Source organism: Rhinoraja longicauda, chromosome 40, assembly GCF_053455715.1.
Source record: "Rhinoraja longicauda isolate Sanriku21f chromosome 40, sRhiLon1.1, whole genome shotgun sequence".
Lineage (NCBI taxonomy): Eukaryota > Metazoa > Chordata > Chondrichthyes > Rajiformes > Arhynchobatidae > Rhinoraja > Rhinoraja longicauda.
In genome coordinates, this window is record NC_135992.1 from 1,613,089 (window position 1) to 1,628,103 (window position 15,015).

The 15,015-nt window shown below is 48.1% G+C and overlaps 1 protein-coding gene across 1 annotated transcript in view; it reads right to left on the reverse strand.

Annotated features, from left to right (window-relative positions):
* Window positions 1-15,015, reverse strand: part of LOC144611314 (neuronal-specific septin-3-like) — a 68,416-nt gene that overhangs the window by 14,568 nt on the left and 38,833 nt on the right. The window contains 2 exon segments of the mRNA XM_078430360.1: window positions 4,103-4,199; window positions 5,862-5,957. Coding sequence (XP_078286486.1) covers window positions 4,103-4,199; window positions 5,862-5,957 — 193 coding nt within the window.

The window sequence follows — 15,015 nt, forward strand, 5'->3', positions numbered from 1 at the left end:
TACCCGTGGGTGGCTTTGTCGAGACAATATATAATCACATATTTATATATACTTATTTCATATATACTTACATTCATTAAGTTAAGACAAGGATGGGAAGACAGGTGATATAATGTAGCTTGAATAAAGTACAGTGTAGGGAGGCCTCAGTGGGTCAGGCAGCATCTGTGGAGGGAGGGGACAGGCAACGTTTTGGGTCGGGACACCTCTCTAGACCCTGAAGATGCCAAAATGTCGCCAATCCATGTCCTCCAGAGATGCTGTGTAGGAAGGAACTGCAGACGCTGGTTTACACCAAAGATACTCGACACAAAAAGCTGGCGTGCAGCTATCCCGGAATGGCGGGGACTGTCGTATGTTGAAAGGCTGGAGCAATTAGGCTTGTATACACTGGAATTTAGAAGGATGAGGGGGGATCTTATTGAAACATATAAGATAATTAGGGGATTGGACACATTAGAGGCAGGAAACATGTTCCCAATGTTGGGGGAGTCCAGAACAAGGGGCCACAGTTTAAGAATAAGGGGCAGGCCATTTAGAACGGAGATGAGGAAGAACTTTTTCAGTCAGAGAGTTGTGAAGGTGTGGAATTCTCTGCATCAGAAGGCAGTGGAAGCCAGTTCGTTGGATGCTTTCAAGAGAGAGCTGGATAGAGCTCTTAAGGATAGCGGAGTGAGGGGGTATGGGGAGAAGGCAGGAACGGGGTACTGATTGAGAGTGATCAGCCATGATCGCATTGAATGGCGGTGCTGGCTCAAAGGGCTGAATGGCCTACTCCTGCACCTATTGTCTATTGTCTATTGTCTATTGACTCAGCGGGTCAGGCAGCGTCACTGGAGAGAAGGAATGGGTGACGTTTCAGGTGGAGACCCTTCATCAGACTGAGAGTCAGGGGAGAGGGATATGAAAAGGTACATAGAACAAATGAATGAAAGGTATGCACAAAGACAGATCAAAGCCAGCCCAGCAGTATGAGTATTGATTTCTCCTCGCTCCCCACCAAAGATACTAGAGGAGCAAGATAGACCACTCGACCCTAAAAACCGTAGTGCGTCACGGCGCCATTTTAGTCGGCAGAAACTTGCAGAAACATTTTTTTAAAAAAAATAACAAAAATCTGTGAATTGGTAGATGAGATATTTTCTGCATTTTAATGGTATCATCACACATTCTGTTCCCCCAAAACACTGATTACACTGCGGGAGGCATAGCGAACGGCGGGTTTTGCTTACTAAAATGGCTCCTTTGCGCACTACACTTCAGTCTAGCTGATTTCGATGGAGTGGTCCATCTTGCTCCTCTAGTATCTTTGCTCCCCACCCCTCCCTGCTCTGGTCGTCGTACTCGTTCCACTGTCGTCCTGCTGAGTTTCACAGTTTGTATCACTCCTTAGCACCTTCCCCACAGCCAACAATGGACCATTGTGGGCTCCACCGTTCCTTGATCATCGCTGTTGGCTTTGATCTGTCTTTGTGCATGCCTTTCATCTATTTGTTCTATGTACCTTTTCACATCCCTCGTCTCCCTCTCCCCTGACTCTCAGTCTGAAGAAGGGTCTCCACCCGAAGCTTCACCTAGTCCCTTTCTCCACAGATGCTGCCTCACCCACTGAGTTATTGACAATAGACAATAGGTGCAAGAGGAGGCCATTCGGCCCTTCGAGCCAGCACCGCCATTCAATGTGATCATGGCTGATCATCCACAATCAGTACCCCGTACCTGCCTTCTCCCCATACCCCCTGACTCCGCTATCCTTAAGAGCTCTATCCAGCTCTCTCTTGAATGCATTCAGAGAATTAGCCTCCACTGCCTTCTGAGGCAGAGAATTCCACAGATTCACAACTCTCTGGGTGAAAAAGTTTTCAAGTTGTTGAGTTGTAGAGTTACTCCAGCGTTTTGTGTCTACCCTCCAGAGATACTGCCTGCCTGTTGAATTACTCCAGTACTTTGTGTTTTACTGAAGATTCCAGCATCTGCAGTTCCCTGCGTCTTCATGTCCTGTAGCTGCTGTGTGAGAGTGCAGTGTGCATATCTATAGTGAGGCCCAGCAGTTATAGGTACCTCCAGAAGGTGGCTCCCATCTTGTAACTGTAAGGGCTGTAACTTTAAGTACTGGAAGGGCTGGTCTGGGATCCGGACGGGACCAATGGACGTTTCCCAATGGGAAAGGACATTGTTCTGTTGGGAAAGTCTTTCGCTACCTTCTGGACTTCAGGGAAGGTGAACACCTTTATCACAGCAGAGGTGGCGCAGCGGTAGAGTTGCTGCCTCACAGCGTCAGAGACCCAGGTTCGATCCCGACTACGGGCGCTGTCTGTACGGAGTTTGTACGTTCACCCCGTGACCTGCGTGGGTTTTCTCCGAGATCTCCGGTTTCCTCCCACACTCCAAAGACGTGCAGGTATGTAGGTTAATTGGCTTGGTGTATGTATGAGTTGTCCCTAGTGTGTGTGTGTGTAGGATAGTGTTAGTGTGCGGGGATCGCTGGTCGGTGCGGACTTGGCGGGTCGAAGGGCCTGTTTCCACCCTGTATCTCTAATTTAAACTAAGCTAAGTACAAGGTAGCACATTGAAGCAGAGGGAGGGAAGTAGACGATGGCAGAGACCACCGAATAAAATGGTGTACCTCGTCACCTATCCCACAACCAACAATGGACCACTCTGGGCTCCATGTTCCTTGATTATCGCCTTTTTTGCATTACCTTCCATTCATTTTTCCTGGTACCATCTTTATCTCTTGTTCCCCTCTCCCCGATGCTCAATCTGAAGAAGGGCATCGACCTGAAACTGCCAAGACCCCTCCCTCCCTCAGCGTGGAGGGGCAGCCTTGTACTTAGTTCAGTTTAGAGATACAGCGTGGAAACAGGCCCTTCAGCCCACCGAGTCCGCACCCACCTGTGATCCTCGCGCATTAACACTACCCAACACACACTGGGGACAATTTCACGTATATACCAAGCCAAATAACCTACAAATCTTCATGTCTTTGGAATGTGGGAGGAAACCGAAGTTCTCGGAGAAAACCTACGCGGAGATGCTGCCTCTGAGTTACTCTAGCTTTTTGTGTCTGTCTTCGGCACTAAATGACGGGGTTGTCTGAGTCCCAGAACTGCCTCGGGCACTCCTGACTTTTGCAGTCTGAGGAAGGGTCTCGACCCCAAACATCACGGCTGATCTATCTTTCCCGCCCCCTGTTTACCAGAATGATGCCTGGATTAAGGGGTATTGGCCAGTGGGAGAGGCTGCCGAGACAAGGGTGGTTTCCTTGGACCGCCGGAGGTTGAGAGGAAACCTGGGAGAGGTTCATAACATGGAGAGAGATATGAATAGGGTAGCACTGGGGGATGAGGAGACACTGAGGCATTGACCAAACAAGGAGGCAAGCCTGCTGGCAGCAGAGAGAGGTTGGTGAATACTGCAGCAGTAGAGTTGCTGCCTCACAGCGCCAGAGACCCGGGTTCCATCCCGACTATGGGTGCTACCTGTACGGAGTTTGTACGTTCTCCCCGTGACCGCGTGGGTTTTCTCCGGGTGCTCCGGTTTCCTCCCACACTCCAAAGACGTGGGTTTATGGGTTAATTGACTTCGGTAAAATTGTATAAGAAAATAACTTCAGATGCTGGTACAAATTGAAGGTATTTATTCACAAAATGCTGGAGACTGAAGAAGGGTCTCGACCCGAAACGTCACCCATTCCTTCTCTCCCGAGATGCTGCCTGACCCGCTGAGTTACTCCAGCATTTTGTGAATAAATACCTTTGGTAAAATTGTAAATTATTCCTAGTGTGTGTAGAACTAAGTTTGGTTTAGTTTAGAGATACGGCGCGGAAACAGGCCCTTCGGCCCACCAAGTCCGCACTGACTAGCGATCCCCGCACACTAACACTATCCTGCACACACTAGGGGACAATTTACATTGATACCAAACCAATTGACCTACAAACTAATGTTAATGTGTGGGGATCGCCGGTCAGTGTGGATGCTGGGCCGAAAGACACGTTTCCATGCTGTATCGCTGAACTAAAGTTGCTGCACAGAGGACTCGGTCAGTGACAGGATAGGCTCCAAGGAAGCTGGAAGCCGATCGCTCCGTGGCACTCACCCTCAATGATCCCCCAGGGGGTCTTCCTCCCCAGGACTCGTTTCCCGTTTATTTGATATTCCGTGTCACTGCCGATGATGGCAAACGGCATGGTCTCCTGCAGGGCGGAGGAAAGCAACATTACCATACGGTACAACACCACTCGGTTATCCCAGCAGGGAAATTGGTCGTAAAACACAAGATACATGCAACGTGAAATTAAAGTGACCAGTGGAAAGTCCAGGATTGGAGGATGTGCCAAGATTGGGGGGGGTGGGACAGAGGGGAGTCAGTCTCAGTCTCAGTCGACCCCACAACAGAAGGGGGAGGAGTTGTCCAGTTTGATAGCCACAGGGAAGAAGGATCTCCTGTGGCGTTCTGTGCCGCATCTCGGTGGGACCAGTCTGTTGCTGAAGGTGCCCCTCAGGTTGGCCAGTGGGTCACGGAGGGGGTGAGCTGCATTGTCCAGGATGCTCCGCAGTTTGAGGAGCCTCCTCCCCTCCAAGACCACCTCCCGTGAACCCAACTCCGGCCCCAGCACGGAGCCGGCCTTCCTGACCAGTTGTTGATCCTGTTGGCGTCCGCAGCCTTCGCCCTGCTGCCCCGCCCGGCACATGGCAGCAAACAGGATGGGCACGATCCTACGCCAGGCAGTGTTGCTATCTGCCCGGCTCCTGCTTCACACAGGAACTTTCACTAGGAGGGGCGGCGCGGTGGCACAGCGGGTAGAGCTGCTGCTTCAGAGCACCAGAGACCCATGTTCCATCCTGATCTTGGCTGTGCACTATGTAGGTTTAGTTTAGAAATACAGCATGGAAACAGGCCATTCTGCCCACCGAGGTCATGCCGACTAACTCATCCATACAAACCTCATATTTCGCTTGGGCAGCTTACACCCCAGCGGTATGAACATTGACCTCTCTAACTTCACGTAGCCCTTGCTTTCCCTCCCTCTCTCCATCCCCTCCTCTTCCCAGTTCTCCCACCAGTCTGACTGTCTCTGACTACATTTTGCTTTGTTGTTACCTTCTCCCAACTAACAATGATCCACTCTACATCTTCCTTGATCTCCATTCCCTTTGTCCTGGTTTCACACTCTACACTTCCTTATCTGTACACTTACTTATCCATGCGCCGCCCACTCCCCTAACATCAGTCTCGACCCGACACGTCAGCCGTTCCTTCTCTCCAGAGACGCTGCCTGTCCCGCTGAGTTACTCCAGCGTTTATGTGTCTACCATCCATACACTAGTTCTATCTTAGACACCAGGGACAATTTTACAGCCCAATGAACCAACACACCTGTATGTCTTTGGACTGTTGGAAGAAACCGGAGCTCCCAGGGAGAACATGCAAACTCCACACAGACAGCACCCGTGGTCAGGATCCAACCCGGGTCTCTGGCGCTGTGAGGCAGCAACTCTACCGCTGCGTTGCTATGCTGCCTCGCTGTGACCACGTGGGTTTCCCCCCCACATCCCAAAGACATGCGGGTTTGTTGGTTAATTGGCCATCTGTAAAATGCCCCTGGTGTGTCGGGAGTGGATGAGAAAGTGGGATAGCATTGAAACAGTGTGAACGGGCTATCGATGGCTGGCATGGACTCGACGGGCCGAAGGGTCTTTTTCCATGCTGAATCTCTACAACTAAACCTCTTCAGTACTTGACATTTCTCGCAACATGACACGCGCTTCCAACATTGCAGTTGCCAGCTGTGAATGTCTCAGGAAGAGGGCTGGATGTGTACCTGATTGGTACGCACTGATGGATTCCTACTCACCCTGATCTTGTCGTTCTCTAGCTTGTCCTCCATATCCTCATCAAACTCCCGCTGTGGGTAGTACTCAATGTTGTTCGACTCCATCTCTTTCCGGACCTGGTGTTATGAGTGCAAAGAGAATTGCCATGATTGCACACGTTCTATTTGTAGCAAGGAGCTGTTATTATAATCACAGTTACAATGTACTGCATAGATCAAAACTTCACAGCAGTTTGCAAACGTTATCAAAGGCGTCACGGTGACGCAGCGGTAGAGTTTTACTGCCTCATAGCGCCAGAGACCCGGGTTCGATCCCGACTACGGGTGCTGTCTGTACGGAGTTTGTACGTTATCCCCGTGCCCTGCGTGGGTTTCCACCGACATTCCAAAGACGTGCGGGTTTGTAGGTTAATGGACCTCTGTAAATTGCCCCTTGTGTATAGAGAGTGGATGAGAAAGTGGAAATAACAGCGAACTGCGTGATCAATTGTTGGCATGAACTTGAAGGGCTGAACAGCCTGTTTCAACGCTGTAACTTTCAATCAATAAACCATTGGTATCGCAGCGGTAGAGTTGCTGCCTTACAGCGAATGCAGCGCCGAAGATCTGGGTTCCATCCCGACTACGGGCGCTGTCTGTACGGAGTTTGTACGTTCTCCCCGTGACCTGCGTGGGTTTTCTCCGAGATCTTCAGTTTCCTCCCACGCTCCAAAGAAGGGCAGGTTTGTAGGTTAATTGGCTTGGTGTAAATGTAAATTGTCCCTAGTGTGTGTAGGATGGTGTTAATGTGCGGGGGTCGCTGGTCGGTGCGGACTCGGTGGGCCGAAGGGCCTGTGTCTGCGCTGTACCTCTAAACTAAACTAAAAAACATTGCAATGAGGATACAGTATGTTCATAAAAGCAAGTAAATGTTGCTCCCCCTTTAAAAAAAGCATCAAAAATTATTTTCAATAATTTTGCCTCAGAAGGCAGTGGAGGCCAATTCGCTGAATGCATTCAAGAGAGAGCTCTTAAGGATAGCGGAGGCAGGGGTATGGGGAGAAGGCAGGAACGGGGTACTGATTGAGAATGATCAGCTATGATCACATTGAATAGTGGTGCTGGCTTGAAGGGCTGAATGGCCTCAATAGACAATAGATAATAGGTGCAGGAGTAGGCCATTCGGCCCTTCGAGCCAGCACCGCCATTCAATGTGATCATGGCTGATCATTCTCAATCAGTACCCCGTTCCTGCTTTCTCCCCATACCCCCTGACTCCGCTATCCTTAAGAGCTCTATCTAGCGCTCTCTTGAATGTATTCAGAGAATTGGCCTCCACTGCCCTCTGAGGCAGAGAATTCCACAGATTCACAACTCTCTGACTGAAAAAGTTTTTCCTCATCTCTGTTCTAAATGGCCTACCCCTTATTCTTAAACTGTGGCCCCTGGTTCTGGACTCCCCCACATTGGGAACATGTTTCCTGTCTCTAATGTGTCCAACCCCTTAATAATCTTATACGTTTCGATAAGATCCCCTCTCATCCTTCTAAATTCCAGTGTATACAAGCCTAGTCGCTCCAGTCTTTCAACATATGACAGTCCCGTCATTCCGGGAATTAACCTAGTAAACCTACGCTGCACGCCCTCAATAGCAAGAATATCCTTCCTCAAATTTGGAGACCAAAACTGCACAAGTACTCCAGGTGCGGTCTCACTAGTGCCCTGTACAACTGCAGAAGGACCTCTTTGCTCCTATACTCAACTCCTCTTGTTATGAAGGCCAACATTCCATTGGCTTTCTTCACTGCCTGCTGTACCTGCATGCTTCCTTTCAGTGACTGATGCACTAGGACACCCAGATCACGTTGTACGTCCCCTTTTCCTAACTTGACACCATTCAGATAATAATCTGCCTTCCTATTCTTACCACCAAAGTGGATAACCTCACACTTATCCACATTAAACTGCATCTGCCAAGCATCCGCCCACTCACACAACCTGTCCAAGTCACCCTGCAACCTCATAGCATCTTCCTCATAGTTCACACTGCAACCCAGCTTTGTATCATCTGCAAATTTGCTAATGGTACTTTTAATCCCTTCATCCAAGTCATTGATGTATATTGTAAATAGCTGCGGTCCCAACACCGAGCCTTGCGGTACCCCACTAGTCACTGCCTGCCATTCTGAAAGGGACCCATTTATCCCCACTCTTTGCTTTCTGTCTGTCAACCAACTTTCTATCCATGTCAGTACCCTACTCCCAATACCATGTGCTCTAATTTTGCCCACCAATCTCCTATGTGGGACCTTGTCGAAGGCTTTCTGAAAGTCGAGGTACACCACATCCACCGGCTCTCCCCTATCAATTTTCCTAGTTACATCCTCAAAAAATTCCAGTAGATTAGTCAAGCATGATTTCCCCTTCGTAAATCCATGCTGACTCGGAACGATCCCGTTACTGCTATCCAAATGCTCCGCAATTTCGTCTTTTATAATTGACTCCAGCATCTTCCCCACCACTGATTTCAGACTAACTGGTCTATAATTTCCCGTTTTCTCTCTCCCTCCTCCTGCACCTATTGTCTATTGTCTATCTATAAATATCCCCCAGAATGAACACACTGAACCATGAATCTGCTCCCTGGTTACTGATAGTTGCTCTGAAAATAACCTATTTTATTGGAATTTATCCCACTACGATGAAGAAAGCACATCAACGCCTCCACTTCCCCTGAAGACAACGTAAATTTGGCATGCTACCAATGTTTCTTTGTTAGTTTTACTTTAGTGATACAGCGCGGAAACAGGCCCTTCAGCCCACCAAGTCCGCACCAACCAGCACATTCACACTATACGACACACACCAGGGGCAATTTTTACATTTACACCTAAGCCAATCAACCTACAAACCCGCACGTCTTTGGAGTGTGGCAGGAAACTGGAGCACCCGGAGAAAACCCACGCAGGTCACGGGGAGAACGTACAAACTCCGTACAGACGGCACCCGTCGTCAGGATGGAACCCGGGTCCCTAGCGCTGTAAGGCAGCAACTCTACCGCTGCGCCACCGTAACACATCTGACCATAGAGTTATAGAGTCATAGAGTGTGGAAACAGATCCTTCAGCCCAACTTGTCCACGCCGACCAACATGCCCCATACACACAAGTCCAACCTTTGGCCCATATCCCTCTACACCTGTCCTATCCATATTCCTTTCTCCACAGACCAATTTCCACAGAAACCATCACAGGTTGGTTTGGCAACAGCTTAGCTTAGTGTAGTTTACAGATACAGCATGGAAACAGGCCCTTCAATCCACCGAGTCTGCACCTACCAGCAATCCCCATACACTAGCACTATCCTACACACTAGGGCCCATTTACACTTTTTACCAAAGCCAATTAACCTACAAATCTGCACGTCTTTGGAGTATGGGAAGAAACCGGAGCACCCGGAGAAAACCCTCGCAGTCACGGGGAGAACGTACAAACTCCACCTCTGACACTGTGAGGCAGGAACTTAACCACTGCACCACCGTGCCGCCCCGAGCTCTGCCCATGACTGCAAGACATTGCTGAGAGTTGTGGACACAATCTGGTCCATCACTGACCAGAATCCCCACCATCAATCACTTCACACTGCCTCGAGAAAGCAGCCAACTTCATCAAGAAGGCTCCCGGGCTGAAATATCACCTATGTATGTTCTCCAGAGTTGTTGCCTGACCACTGAGTTAATCCAGCACTTTGTAAACTCTTATAAACCAACATCCTCCGTTCCTTGTACTTTAGTTTTGTATTATATCGGGGGGGGGGGGGGGGGGGGGGGGGGGGGGGGGGGGGGGAACTTTAAAAGATCTTTTTCCTCGACGGAGATGCGACCATTTCCATATCGTGTCTCTGTCCGCACTGCGGCCGAACATCGTGGACCTGGCGGTCACTCTGCTGGGGATCGATTTCGGGAGTTCCAACCGCGGGAGGCTGCGGACTTAACATCGTGGAGCTGGCGGTCCCTTGGTCAGGGATCGGCTTCGGGAGCTCCAAGCCGCAGGAGCTTCGACCGCCCCGACTGTGGGAGAAAATCTGAGGAAAGACATTCTTGCCTTAGAAGGAGTACAGAGAAGGTTCACCAGATTGATCCCTGGGATGGCAGGACTTTCATATGAAGAAAGACTGGATAGACTCGGCTTGTACTCGCTGGAATTTAGAAGACTGAGGGGGGATCTTATTGAAACATATAAAATTCTCAAGGGGTTGGACAGGCTAGATGCGGGAAGATTGTTCCCGATGTTGGGGAAGTCCAGGACAAGGGGTCACAGCTTAAGGATAAGGGGGAAGTCTTTTAGGACCGAGATGAGAAAGTTTTTTTTCACACAGAGAGTGGTGAGTCTGTGGAATTCTCTGCCACAGAAGGTAGTTGAGGCCAGTTCATTGGCTATATTTAAGAGAGAGTTAGATGTGGCCCTTGTGGCTAAAGGATCAGGGGGTATGGAGAGAAGGCAGGTACGGGATACTGAGTTGGATGATCAGCCATGATCATATTGAATGGCGGTGCAAGCTCGAAGGGCCGAATGGCCTATTCCTGCACCTATTTTCTATGTTTCTATGTTTCTAAAAGGAAACGAAGAAGATAATTCGTTATTGCCTTCCATCACAGTGCGCTGGGGTGGATGTTTATGTTAATGTTTATGGAGTTGTGTGTCTTGCTGATGTTTTGTATGACTGTTTGGCAAACTAAAGCCCTTGTATATTTTTACATACTTGACTAATAAATTAATTACAATCACAATTCCACATAATCAAGGACCACTCACACAGCAACGTGCCACCAGATTCAGGAACAGCCCAGTTTAGTTTATTGTCACATGTACAGTGAAAAGCATTTGATGCGCGGAAAGACAATACCTTACAATCGAGCTATTTACAGTGTATAGATACATGATAAGGGAATAACGTTTAGTGCAAGGTAAAGCAAGTAAAGTCTGATCAAAGATAGTTTGAGGATCTCCAATGTGGTAGAAGGGTCTGAAGAAGGGTTTCGACCCAAAACGTCACCCATTCCTTCTCTCCAGAGATGCTGCCTGTAACTCCAGTCAGCAACTCCATCGTTTTGTGTCTAGCTTTTTAGAACAGCAGCTGTTATCGGACCCTGCTGTTATCGGACTCTGAAATGGACCTCTCATATGCTACGGAAATCTCCCAACTTTTTCAGTCAGAGAGTGGTGAAGGTGTGGAATTCTCTGCCTCAGAAGGCAGTGGAGGCCAGTTCGTTGGATGCTTTCAAGAGAGAGCTGGATCGAGCTCTTAAGGATAGCGGAGTGAGGGGGTATGGGGAGAAGGCAGGGACGGGGTACTGATTGAGAGTGATCAGCCATGATCGCATTGAATGGCGGTGCTGGTTCGAAGGGCTGAATGGCCTCCTCCTGCACCTATTGTCTATTGTCTATTGACCACATTGCAGCCCCTGCACGTTTCTAAAACCTGCACTTTCTCCGTAACTAACACTAAACGATGCACTTCATTTATTTTTTCTTTTTGCACTATGTGCAGTATTTGTGTGTGGAGATTGATTGTACTCATGACCTGGACAGGAAGTAAAACAAAGCTTCTCATTGTATCTCTCGGTACACACAACAAGAATAAACCAAGACTTACATTCTGTTCTCTATTTTTAGGTCACTCCCCAGACTTTACAATACATTACTCCTGCTATTACTCCTGATATATATATATATATAAACGTTATTCCCTTATCACAAAATGCTGGAGTAACTCAGCAGGTCAGGCAGCATCAGGCAGAGAGAGGGAATGGGTGACGTTTCGGGTCGAGACCCATTCCCTCTCTCCTAGATGCTGCCTGACCCGCTGAGTTACTCCAGCATTTTGTGGCACCTTCGATTTGTACCAGCATCTGCAGTTATTTTCCTACTTATTCCCTTATCATGCACAGTAAATGGCTCTATTGTAATGATGTAATGTCTTTCTGCTGACCGTTTAGCACACAACAAAAGGTTTTCACTGTACCTGTGACAAAAGCCTTTCTCGGAACAGGTGACAATAAACTAAACTGAAACGATATTAGCATCTGTCCTTTGGGGTGCCATCTTGTTCTTGCCACCTTATACATGACGCCTTGTCGAATGCCTTCTTGAAATACACTACCTCTACCAACTCACCAGGACTTTGCTGGAGGACTTTGAGTAAACTTGGCAAACGTGACTTCCCTTTCATGGAAAGATATTGACTTTGCTCAATATTAATGGATTCCCAGACACACACAGATCCTTCAGCCCACCTTCAGAGTCCGCACCGACCAGCGATCCCGCACATTAACACGATGCTACACACATTAGGGACGATAGTGACATTTATACCAAGCCAATTAACCTACAAATCTGTACATCTTTGGAGTGTGAGCAGAAACTGAAGAACACTGAGAAAACCCACGCAGGTCACGGGGAGAACGTACAAACTCCGTACAGACAGCACCTGTAGTCAGGATCGAACCTGGGTCTCTGGTGCTTTAAGCGCTGTAAGGCAGCAACTCTACCGCTGCGCCACCGTGCCGCCCTATATACCTCACGAAAGATTTTAAGCCAACTAGACTTATTTTTGCAATAAAGGCAGAAAACGATGGAATCACTCAGCAGGCCAGACAGACACACCGATCTGCAATATTGATTCTGTGTCTCTTTCCGCAGATGCTGCCCGACCTGCTGAGTATTTCCGGCATTTTCTGTTTTTTTATTTTTAGATTTCCAGCATCTGCACATTTGTTTTAATTTTCTGATCGTATTTCGGTAGGATTGGGCTTCTGTGAAATTGGCTTATCACACGAGCCCCTCCAGTAAGGGTACAAAATGTCCATATATGGAAATATTTCCACAGCTATTGCACACAGTATTTAGCATGTTAATTGGATGGGATTAAAATAGCATTGTCAGGAGTTTAAACACTGGTGCACTAAAATAAGAGAGACCTTAATGATCTGAAAATATTAACGTCTCGAAGATGAAGAAAAACAGGCAGCACAGAGGTGAATTAGTGGGGCTGCTCGTGATTAGAAAATAGGTTCAGGAGGAGGTCACGTGGCCCTTCCAACAAACACCGCTAAAACACTACCTTCTTGAAAGATCACTACCCATCCCTCCACTATCTCCACATCTCTTTCAGAACCATGGGGTGCAGTCCATCTGGTCCAGGTGGCTTATCCACCTTCAGACCATTCAGTTTCCCAAGCACCTTCTCCTTAGTAATAGCGACTACACTCACTTCTGACCAATGCGGGTAGTCCATCGAGCTCAGAGGACCATCGGAACACAGCTACCAGCCTTGGAGGGCATCTACAACACACGATGCCTCAGAAAAGCCACCAGCATCCACAAAGACTCTTCACACCCCTGCAACAGTCTGTTCGAACTTCTACCATCGGGCAGACGATACAAGGCCTTCTACGCCCGCACCTCCAGACTCAGGAACAGCTTCATCCCCAGGGCCATAGCTGCTATGAACCGGTCCTGCTGAGCCGGATGGTCACATCGCACAGTGAACCGGCACAGATCTACATGCACTTTATTCTGTTTTAAAACTGTTACAGTTTGTTTCATTGGGTTGTTTAAATTAATACTGACTAGCAAATTAAATTATTGCATCGTATGGAAGGCGCATTCCCAATCTCGTTGTACCCCTGTACAATGACAATAAAGATATATTGTATTGTATTGTATGACTCTCTTGAATTTCGGGCACATTGCTGGTGTTTCCCACTGTGAAGACTGATGCAAAAAACATGTTTAGTTATTGAGTCATAGAGCATGTATATAGGCTCAACCTGCCCACACTGACCAATGCGTGTCCCATCTACACCAGTCCCACCTGCCTGCATTTGGCCCATATCCCTCTGAACATATCCTATCCATGTACATGTCCTAATGTTTCTTAAACACTGTGATAGCTGATCCACCATTTCATTGCTCCCCAGAGTGCACACATTTTTCTGCATTTACCACCAGCCCAGTCACTCTGCTATTTCCCCCTCTGACCAAGGCTCATCACCCATTCCCAAGTCCCATATGTCCCTTTTAAACACCACCTCAGAGAGAGCTAGATAGAGCTCTTAGGGCTAATGGAATCAAGGGATATGGGGAGAAAGCAGGAACAGGGTGCCCAACACCCTGTCTGTCGCCGGTTTGTGGTTTGTCCCTCCTCGGACCACTGTCGGTCGGTACTCACCACTGCTGACCGGGAGCATCCCACAAGCCTTGCCGTTTCAGAGATGCTCTGACCCAGTCGTCTGGCCATAACAACTTGGCCCTTGTCAAAGTCGCTCAGGTCTTTACTCCTGCCCATTTCTCCTGCATCCAACACATCAACTGACTGTTCACTTGCTGCCTAATATATCCCACCCCTTTGCAACAAGATCATCAGTGGTCATAATGTTTTGGCTGATTGGTGTGTATGTATATATATATACACACACACAGACGCGCATATGTACACATAACAAAACAAACAAGAGTGCAATAATAACAATAATAGTCTGTGTAGTTCGGTCTATTTGAGGTTGTAGTGTTTAATAGCCAAATGGCTGTGGGGGAGAAGCTGTGCAAGTATGTGCAAGAAGGAACTGCAGATGCTGGTTTACACTGAAGATAGACACAAAACCGCTGGAGTAACTCAGCAGGTTAGGCAGCACCTCTGGAGAGAAGGATGAGGTGAATTGTCGGGTTGAGACCCTTCATTATACAGTCGGATGAAGGCTTCCAACACGAAACGTCACCCATTCCTTTTCTCCAGAGATGCTGACTAACCTGAATGAATGAATGAGTGTATGAATGAGTGAGTGAAGGAATGAGTGAGTGAGTGAAGGAATGAGTGAGTGAGTATTCTTGCTATTGAGGGAGTGCAGCGTAGGTTTACTAGGTTAATTCCCGGATTGGCGGGACTGTCATATGTTGAAAGACTGGAGCGACTAGGCTTGTATACACTGGAATTTAGAAGGATGAGAGGGGATCTTATCGAAACGTATAAGATTATTAAGGGGTTGGACACGTTAGAGGCAGGAAACATGTTCCCAATGTTGGGGGAGTCCAGAACAAGGGGCCACAGTTTAAAAATAAGGGGTAGGCCATTTAGAACGGAGATGAGGAAAAACTTTTTCAGTCAGAGAGTTGTGAATCTGTGGAATTCTCTGCCT